General features: G+C 43.0%; 2 protein-coding genes across 6 annotated transcripts; both read left to right on the forward strand.

Annotated features, from left to right (window-relative positions):
- On the forward strand, window positions 1-3,939 carry miip (migration and invasion inhibitory protein). Of its 2 annotated transcripts, none has more exons than XM_067242475.1 (9): window positions 1-439; window positions 520-740; window positions 1,015-1,147; window positions 1,443-1,554; window positions 1,732-1,808; window positions 2,381-2,507; window positions 2,774-2,870; window positions 3,139-3,276; window positions 3,544-3,939. In XM_067242475.1, exons 1-9 carry the CDS (start codon window positions 85-87, stop codon window positions 3,682-3,684), a joined length of 1,401 nt encoding a protein of 466 aa, XP_067098576.1. In that variant the 5' UTR covers window positions 1-84; the 3' UTR covers window positions 3,685-3,939. The 2 variants fall into 2 exon arrangements, with proteins under 2 accessions (XP_067098576.1, XP_067098579.1); XM_067242478.1 differs by having other exon boundaries at window positions 520-734.
- A 1,324-nt stretch (window positions 3,940-5,263) lies between these two features.
- On the forward strand, window positions 5,264-10,013 carry tnfrsf1b (tumor necrosis factor receptor superfamily, member 1B). Of its 4 annotated transcripts, none has more exons than XM_067239191.1 (9): window positions 5,264-5,459; window positions 6,236-6,341; window positions 6,856-6,981; window positions 7,185-7,337; window positions 8,009-8,102; window positions 8,248-8,495; window positions 8,663-8,749; window positions 9,088-9,137; window positions 9,276-10,013. In XM_067239191.1, the coding sequence occupies exons 1-9, from the start codon at window positions 5,403-5,405 to the stop codon at window positions 9,726-9,728; spliced, it is 1,374 nt and encodes a 457-aa protein (XP_067095292.1). In that variant the 5' UTR covers window positions 5,264-5,402; the 3' UTR covers window positions 9,729-10,013. The 4 variants fall into 4 exon arrangements, with proteins under 4 accessions (XP_067095292.1, XP_067095300.1, XP_067095310.1 ...); XM_067239199.1 differs by having other exon boundaries at window positions 8,248-8,483; XM_067239209.1 differs by lacking the exon at window positions 8,663-8,749.
- Window positions 10,014-10,038: the final 25 nt, after the last annotated feature.

The raw sequence follows: 10,038 nt of genomic DNA on the forward strand, positions 1-10,038 counted from the left end.
AAACAACAAAGATTTGAAAAAGTTTTTCACTCATAATTTGTTGCTGCTGATTCAGTTATATAGAAAAGGCCATCTAACGTTAAAATGTCTTCGGCTGAACATTTGAATGTATTACGAGAGAGGAATCAAGACTTGTTGCTGCAGCTGAGGCACCAAACAGAAAGACTAAAAAAAAGTATGAGGTCCGAAGCAAGCAGAAGTAATTCAGAAGCAACCGCACAATACATGACTAGTGGACAACGTTCGGTGGTTGAAAAGGACAGTAGAACAACGGAAGTCAGCCACCTCTTGTTGGAGCAGAACGAAGAGAATCGAAACCCAGCAGACTTTATGGTTACACTTATTGACGCCAACCGTGGTCCTGCTGCACGGGCTGCCCTCGGAAAACCCGCTGTGCGGTTCAATGAGATAATCACCGTAGCCCCACTGAGAACGGCTGGTAAGTGTTTTATTGAAACTTTTAGCATGAAGGTTATAATACATCTTTAAAATGCACACCAATGTTTCTTGTTATTGTAGACGAGTCGGTGGAATCTATTCCAGCACAATCCACACATTTCATGTCATCAGCACCATCCCTGATGATTGAAACCTCACAAAGCCATGTTGGGGATGGTCAAGCGGTGTATACTGGACTTCTCCGAGATCGAGGCAACAGTCGGCCCAGAGGCCACGTTAGATCCCAAGGCTCCAGGAGATCCAGCGCTAGACCCGTTGTCTACAACCAAGAGCAAGTATGGGTGAGCTAAGGAGTAGCATAGAAAGATAATATTTATTCCTCTTTCCCAGGGTCTAATTGCAGGCAGTCTCAGTTCATAACACATAGTTGAATTAAATTGCAAGAAGGATGGTCGAGGCTAGGGATAATTGTTTTGCCAGTAGATGGTGCTGTAACATCAGAATGTGTTTCTGTTACCCACAACACTGACATCTCCCATAGTTCGGTTCTGTAATCCAGTTTAACTGCATAACCTGACCACAAGTGGTGACTTGCGTTGATGCTTGTGTTTGCAGAGAGAGATGGGCCGAGTCACAGAGCAGCCTCCTGGGCAGGAGCAGGGAACAGAGCAGCCTCCTGGGCGGGAGCAGGGAACAGCCTCTGACAGACGCCGCCTGCAGCCTTTACTTGGCTACGACTGGATAGCAGGTATCCTTCGCTCTCAGTGATCCTCACTTGCACTTTCCCTCAATCTCCCTCTCTCAGGAGGTCTCCGTTTCCTTCTGTCTTTCTCTGGACACTCAATCGTCTTCTCTCGTTGAGACGTCTTTCTCGCTCTCTGTCTATTGCACTCTCTCACTCACCCATTCTTATTTTCACATTTTCTCTATCTCCTGGTGGCCTGAAACTAAGGCTAGTATTAATTTGAAATTGAGAATATTTCCCATGCCAATTGATGTGCAGTGTACGCCCCCCCCCCCCCCCCCCCCCCCCTCCCCCCAAGGTCTTCTGGATGCTGAGAGCTCCCTCGCAGAACGCTCTGAGGAGTTCTTCAGTGACCTGCGGACGTTCCGACTGGTCAACAGAGACCAGTGTGTCCACAGCCAGCATGTAGGGTGAGTCGGGTGCCTCGCCAGTTAGTACACCAGTTCATGTAGTCAGCATTGCAGCAGTTTGCATTAACGACGGGTGAGATGTCTCCAAGATGTCGTGCAACAGGAGAGAAAGATGGTCTGGAAATGGATCGTATTTGACGTATTTGTTCGCTAAATGTTTTGACTTCATCTTGACAGATTACTTGAGGATGAAGTCCCTCCCCAGCATCTGTCAGCAGAGGAGGAGACAACAGAGCAAACAGACACTCATCAGTGTAAGTCCTGATTCAACCTCCGTACCCCTAACACATGAAAGGGACCTGAGGAGGTCAGGTGTAGGTGAGAGACTTGGCATTAGCAACCACTCGTCCTCAAGCTACGTTCGCCTGGTCAGTCAACACAGTCGGCATGCATGGAGGTGTGGATGCAAAGGCTCATGTAGGCACTGACGGGTAGTCAGTTTGTTTGGCCTTTCAAGTGGGCCTTAGCAGACGTTGGGTCACATTGGGCTTACATGTGCTGCTGCAGATGAGTGGAGCACCCTCCAAAAGACTCAAACTGGACGCGTTCATTCATCCATGCCGTAGACTCAACCGTAGGCCATCTGAGAACTGTTTATCCCCAGCCTCCTGAATGCTGCGCCTTCCACAGACAACTTTGCACTGACACTGTGATGCCGTCTGTTGATTTTTATTAGGAGGGTTTTTGTACTATGCTACTACAGTCCTGTACTGTTCGACATTACACCGTTATGAATGATAAATGTATATGAAATGTATATGAGAAATGTACTTCCGTGCATAAATAACGGGTAGTAAACAACTAATAGCTCGGTGTGTGTCCTCAGGTACGTTCTGTTACAGGATCAACGGCAGGTTGTTCCCAGCTTCTCTGGACCCTCAGGAGTCCTGTCCCGCGTGTAAGATGCCCAAAGCTGACCACCCCCACTCTGCAGCAGAGCCTGCCTTCATCAGGTGCTTAGCCCTATAGCTAAAACCTATCTTCATGGAGTTAATCCCACGTCTTAATCATTGCAAAGGGCTCCATCTTAAAAATGTCCCGTGAACAGGGAACACGCTCGGCTCATGTCCATTCGGCTTGGTCTCGTATCAGGACGGAAGACATTTTATCTGGCGAAACCGTCACTCGGATTATAATCCAGTAGTGTGACTGGCTGGCTCGCTTTAGCTCTGCAGGCTGTGGGTGGTATGAATGTGTCGTCGTTGTGTTTGTGTCCCAGGGTGAGCATCCCTCGGTCCACCCTCCTGCCAGCCTACCAGTACAAGGCCCACCGGCGCTGCAGCTTCGACCCCTCAGACAGCCTCGGGTTGCCTTCAGTGAGTTGAAGACAGCCGCGACTGAGACGAGCCATGCCAGGCTGTTCTGACTGAATTAAAGATACAGTACCGACGCCGTTCCTCCGTTATCTGAGTCACGTGTCGTTAACCTGCTCAGGCCTACACTGCAGCAACACTACAGTTATCAGATTTTCACTCACCACGGCGCCTAACTTAATGCTTTGATTCTTCAGCTATGCTTCATAGAGCTTGCCTGTTGGGACCAGCCCGTGACATGGTTTGTGGCATTGTTGTGTCCCTCCCACAGCACTGTCTCTCAGGCTGGACGAACCCAGCCCCCAGCTCTCTGCCTCTGGCCAGCAGCCTGGACCTGCGGAGCTACCTGAGGAACACAGCGCCCCCCACTGGGCTGGCGTCAGCGCTGCCACAGCCTGGGAACCAGCAGGTGAGACGTTTTACATCCACCTTTAGCAGGCGCTTTTATCGGAAGCGACGTAGGAATAGACACCTCGTGCTATGGAAAACTGTACGAAATATCTTCCCTCTGACCTTGTCTAACATGAATGGCCAGTCAGGGAGTGAAACCTTTTATAGGTCAAGCCTGAATGTACAGTATCACTGTGAAGAGATCAGGTCACCTTTACCAAGCCTAGCTTTTATCAAGTCTTTAATCGTGTGAGCTTTATGTGCATCTTCTGAACCTCGTCCTCAGGAGGATCTCTCTGTGTCCAGAGTGTGTGGTAGCACACGCTCCGATCAGCTGTTGAACGTGTCTTGTCTGGCCCGCTACCATATCCAGCGTCTGCCTCCTGCTAACAAGCCACCATGTAGCTCCTCCTATCCTGTGTTCTGAACGCCCACTGTAAACACCATCAAGTAGTCTTTTGACATATATTAAATAGGCAGTCCCAATCAGGCACACAGTAAGTATTTGAAAGGGCTGAAAAGGACAGTTTGACACAAATTGACCCTCCAAAAAAAGCAGATGTAAACCAAGCATTGTAAACCATTATTTTTACGTTAAACAGAACTTTTATTGATGACAAAATTGTATATCTGCGTTGTAGATTTTGCTGTTGAAATTTTTTGTTTGTTTTGTACTACTGAAATTGCTATCTATTAAAACTACATGTTTTTAAAGTTGTGCTCTTGGACAGGAAGTGAAGTTTGCAATCTCCGAAACTCTCATATCCTACTTCCCGTTTCTTTTCCCTTTTTTCCCTCTGACAAAGTTAAGAACTGTACTTCTGCGAAAAATAATTTAACTTCCCTCTTGAAGGAGTCAAGAAAGCCAAGACAGTCTGCAGTGCATGTTTATGAGGTTGCGTCACACACTGATTTAGAGAGGAAACAGTAATCTCACTGCATGTAGACCCACACCCAGAATTGTTTTCTCACTTCTTGACTTTGAAAGTCTCTACTACATTTTATTTGTAATGGTGGAGTCATAATTATTAAACCTTAAGTGCAATACATTATCTGAATTACTTATCTTTAAAAACAGATTTTCTGTATCCATAACTGGATGTGTTGTGGATGTTAGTGGCTGTCTCTGGTCTTAAACAAAAAGGCCAAAGTTAAATAATCCAGACTGCTCAGTGACTGATAAGATCACTTGATATCAATGCATAGGGGCCCTGCAATGAGTCTTCCACTGTGAAACATACAGTTAAAGTAGACTTTCCATGTCCATCAGAACAATGCTGCAGCTCACTCTTTTGGACTGTGGGGTTTGAGCTCATAGATGGTGAGTTTCCCATAACAGGATGGACAGAGTGGTGTGGGTGCCTGCCTCTTGTCCTAAAATTGTGGCATTGATTTACTAAAAGATTACTTTTTTTCTGTTGTGTAAAGTAATGAGGGCGAACTGTAAAAATGAAACCGGATCTTCAAGTTTGCCAGCTCTTTCTGGGGACGAATAATATTCAATTACCCACACGATTACAGTTAATCTAAATGATAGGTGTAGGAGGGGGGGATTCCAATATTTTAAGGTCAATCATATGCAGTGGGTGACAGGTGAATCTTCCCTAAGACGTGTTTCTCGTGTTTTAAAAACATTTAAAGATGCACAAAATGCCCACCGTAGAAATGTCATTTTTTATTTACATTACATACTGTTTCAGAGTGGTCTTTGAAATGGCGCTTTGTGAACTAACTACACTGAAATTACTGTTAATAATAAGGCACGTGAAAGCAAATCAAGACAATGTTGTGTCATAGACCGCAGATGAAAAGGCCCTCCTTTATTTTGTAATAGGCATATAATGTATTTCACTTACCAGGTGCTTTAATTCAAAGTGACATACAGTATCTGCGACCACTTGACAGCTCAGTAGAGTAGTCAAAATCTCTTTCAAGACTTTGTTTTCCGGTCAGATTTGATTAAAGCAATTGTTTGTCCATTTCTACTCCAGCTATGTGGAGGAAGCTGGAAATTTCCTGGTTTGATAAGCACAACAAACTAACTTAAGAGTAGGAGGTGCATTCAAGGAAATGCTTTAGTTTGAGAAGTGTGGGCTGCACTCTTACATTTTAGTTTTTGACTTCGGGCAATGATAATCTTAAATTATGAGAAGGACTTACTATTTGTTATTGGCGATCCGGCTGTCAGTTGAAATTTACAAGGTAAGTGTCCCAGAATAGCGAATTGAGGAAAGTCTCGATTAATTAATTAAAAACTTTGTCAATTGAACTTCGCTTCTTTGCGGTTTGAATATATACATATATATGCATCTCTAAACGTTTTTCTACGCGCAATTCTTCGAGCTAACGTTTTTATACTAGGCCCTGTCAAAACGACATTACAACGCTGCTATTCACGCATTCTGACGAAATTGGGTCATAAGCTCTTCTTCGCTGTACCAGAAAGTGCCGAATGTCATAACATATCTAGTAGTTCGTGTCTGTGTAAAGGGGCTTGGGGCTGGGGGAGTTATAACAGAGTCATTCTGGATTGTTAATTTTGGTTTTATATCAGTTCCAGTGATTATTGTATTCATAGTGTTACGATTCTGCGACAAGCTTGTTCTTAAACGCAGCCAAGAACATGCAGTCCCAACCTGCATTCTAGGAGAGGAAGCTGGGTGATACTTGTCTTTCTTGGGCTTGGCAACACCTATTGTCCGACCACAATATTCACATTTCGTAAAGCTTGTAGCCTACTGTAGGCTTCTCGGAAACATCAGCTCATCCAAACCACTTCCTCTCCTATTCTTACAAGGAGGTTGTGACAGTCAGCAACATAGGCCTACGTCTGGATTTAGATGAAGGCAGTGCAAGTGATGGACAAGCATGGTCTTGGGTCTAGCCAAGACACTTCTAATATAAAATGCTTGTGACAACACTTGATTAATTGTACATAATCAGTCACTGATGTGGCACACTCATGTCATTGCATGCAGGTGCACAGCCTACCATATGAAACCGGGCCTGGTGGATCTTGCAAGAACGCCAACACAGAATATGTCCCAGAGGGTTCTAATCTGTGCTGCAAGAAATGTCTTCCTGGTAATAGCTGTTGACCTTAATAGGATGTCTGTTTTACACATTTCAACAGCCAGACTGGGAATACCATGTGACTCCTTACCCCCCCCCCCCCCCACCACCACCACCACCACCACCAGCAGCAGCAGAAATAATAATAATTATAATATATATTTTATAGAAGTCATAGAGAGAGACAACCATTGATGCTTAGTCTTGGATGTCAAGTTTATGGAATAGGTACGTAGAGGGTGTGCATTATAACAAGGGAAGGATGTGCCGATAAACCAAAAGGAAGAGACAGCCACACTGAGTTCCGACCATGAGAATGTATTCATATGTATTCATTCATATTCATATGTTCAGATATTTTTATCCAAAGCTTCATACAGAGCAGGAATTGAACCTGGTTTAGACCTGGAGTCAGATTATTTCCCACTAAGATACCCACCCACTTAATGATGACCAAGCCTATAGGCCAGAGACCATGGCTGCATAACCTGTCTTCTTGGTACTGATCTCACTAAATTCTCGACAGGGACCCGATTCAGGAAACAATGCAGTGCCACAACAGAAACAGAATGTGAACAGTGTCCCGAAACCCAGTACATAGACACATATCATTACATCCGTAATTGCCTCAAGTGTTCCAAGTGTAATGAAGGTGGGTAGATAACTACGCCATCAATTTTGGATGTTTGCATGTGGTTCAATCAGTGTACACTTTCCTTGTATTTGTTTTACCCCAACATAGCTGTTTGTCAATCTAATCATGTTTAATCGTCATAGTCATAGACTGCATGTTGACTTCACATGAATGACAGTTCGTATGTGGCTAGTAAGAGCATCTATGTGTTCTGTTCAAAGACAAAGGCTTGCAGTATTTCCAGAAATGCTCCAAGACCACTCAGGCTCGTTGTACATGCCAGCCTGGGAAGTACTGCATAACTGGTTTTAAATCCTGTGAAGAGTGCATGAGCTATACATCTTGCAAGCCTGGCCATGGTGTCTCCAGAAACGGTAGGATAGTCTGACTCTATATCTTCACGCTTCCGCTTTTTTTGTAGAAAGTAGATAATGTAATTGTTAGATGTATTGTAATCTGTAAAGTATTACAATACAATTATTGTATTTTTTGTATTTGTATTGTATTTTTTTATTACAAAAAGTATTACTTTTTTTAGCTGAGTAAGAGTAACTCCACTGTCACAAAGTCTTCAGGCCCCTCTTACATTTACATTTAGTCATTTAGCAGACGCTCTTATCCAGAGCGATTTACAGTAAGTACAGGGACATTCCCCCCGAGGCAAGTAGGGTGAAGTGCCTTGCCCAAGGACACAACGTCATTTGACATGGCTGGGAATCGAACTGGCAACCTTCAGATTACTAGCCCGATTCCCTAACCGCTCAGCCACCTGACTCCCCTCTTAGTCACTGAAAACATCAAAGACTTAGCACTCCCATCCGGTGCAACCAAACTGGTTAAAAAACGACACAATGCAACCTGTGCAATAAAAGGGGATATCCTGTATACTTACTGACAACTTCCTGTGGCTTAGTCACAATAATTAAAGTTTTTTTATGAGTAAAAAGACTAAAACAAGATTAGTTATATGTGAATAGTTATAAATCATGGAAGACTTCTCAGACAAACAGTATGTCCAAGGATTGGAATGTTCTCTCTGTTTCAGGATCTGCTGACTCGGATGTCAAGTGTGCACCATGCCCTGATGGGACCTTCTCTGACATGCTCTCCTACACCCAGCCCTGCCAGAGACATACAGAGTGAGTAAGACAACCCACCACCACCACCACACACACACACACGCAAACACACACGCAAACAAACACAAATGCAAACACACACAGACACAAGTATACATAACATAAATGCATTCAAACATTTATTTGTATTTATTTCTATATCCAGTTGTAAGGCTCAAGGCAGTGTAATGCTACACCCGGGTAATGCTACCTCAGACAGTGTGTGTGAAGGATACAACCCTCAGACGACGATCTATCCAAAGACACCAACTGAACCAGAGACAACTACCCTACAGGCCACCACAGTAGCACCCAACACAACCTCTACACAAAAGGAAACTAGCTCTAAACCAAAGACTACTTTTGCACCATCAGATGAAAAATTGTCACACAAGGGGCTAGGTAATTATCTGTGTAAGTGATCTGGGTTTTTTGTTATAGTAGAGTGTGTGATGTTTTGTAAAAGGATGTTCCTAAAATGACTACATTGCAATCAAGTTATTTTTACACTGATCACTTTGCTAGTTAATTCATTCTCTTTTGGCAAATGTTTGTACTTGATTATTTTTTTTACATCACAGATGTATTATTATGGAGCTTCGCTGTATTTGGGGTGCTGGCTGTTCTCACAATTGTGATGTTGGTGTTATTCAAAATTAGACAAAGAGGTAAAGTGTTGCATATAAGATAGTTACTTGCTTGTCAAAATGTTTTGAATGTTTTCTGCTTTAAACTACATTTCTTCTGAGAGAAAGACATTCCAATATAAGCGACTTCACTGGCCAATATCATAAATTGAATACTTAAATAACTGAAATACTAAATAATTATTTAGTTTTAAAATACTTTTAAATGTTTTAAATTACTTTTAAATGTTTTAAATTACGTTTTTATATACTTACGTAAATGTATAGTACAATGTAGTCATCACTTTAGAATCTAGCTCTGTAAAGGCTCTTTTGTATATAATTATTTTTTAATTTACTCTCTCTCAAATAATTTACAGATTATAAGATCAACAACTCCAACACAGATTCCAATGGAAATTTCGAAGTGGTGAGGTTAAGAGCATGTTTTTCTGTGATGTTTCTTTTTGTTAATATTACAGTGGTAGACAACTGTATGACACAAACATCTCACACAAACCCGCTTTTTCATTATTGTGCATTATTCTGTCTCAATCTCTCTCTTCAGGTGAACCTCAAAGATCCCCCGTTTACGTCTCTCACCTCCATATTCCGAGAACAGCAGTGTCTTCTGACAACAGGACACCACAGCAACAACATCAGTCAGGCACAACCTTCCCTTAACGGTTACTCCGGCAACCAGGAAAACAAGCCCATGCCTCTTCATTCCACTACCCAGATGATTACATATCAGACCCAGCCCTCCCCTCATCCCTCCAGCCCCCAGTCCCCAGTGAGTCCACTGCCCTCCAGCCCCCTGGTGAACTTCAACATCACTCTCAATGTGGAAATGGGGAATGGGTGCTGTTCTGCACCTTCCAGTCTGCCCACAGACTCTTTGCAAAATAACTTCACAAACCCACCTTTTCCTCTGGGGAAGGAAGAGGAGTGTGTCAGCGTGGCACAGCAGGAGGAAGGCAAGGAGGTGTTGATCGCAGTTCAGGAGAGTGAACATTCTTGAAGAAGCAAATGTTCTGTTATTTCATGTATATATTTCATGTACAAAGTGTATACATTGTTGTTGTTAGTGTAGTCTTAAATATGAGAAGTTATCTAGTTTACCTATAGTCTACATATTTTCTTAATACTGCTATAGAGAATGTTTAATCTTCTGATCAAAAGCATCATCATGGCTCAAGTATAAGCCACTATCGCCCCCTCCTGGTTAAGGATTTACCATCGATGTATTCTCTTCACCAGAATTAAAGTACGGTGTTTAACATGATAAAACAATAATAAATAACAAATGTAAAGAAATTGTATTATTTACA

This window comes from Osmerus mordax, chromosome 1 (genome assembly GCF_038355195.1).
Source record: "Osmerus mordax isolate fOsmMor3 chromosome 1, fOsmMor3.pri, whole genome shotgun sequence".
In the NCBI taxonomy this organism is placed as follows: domain Eukaryota; kingdom Metazoa; phylum Chordata; class Actinopteri; order Osmeriformes; family Osmeridae; genus Osmerus; species Osmerus mordax.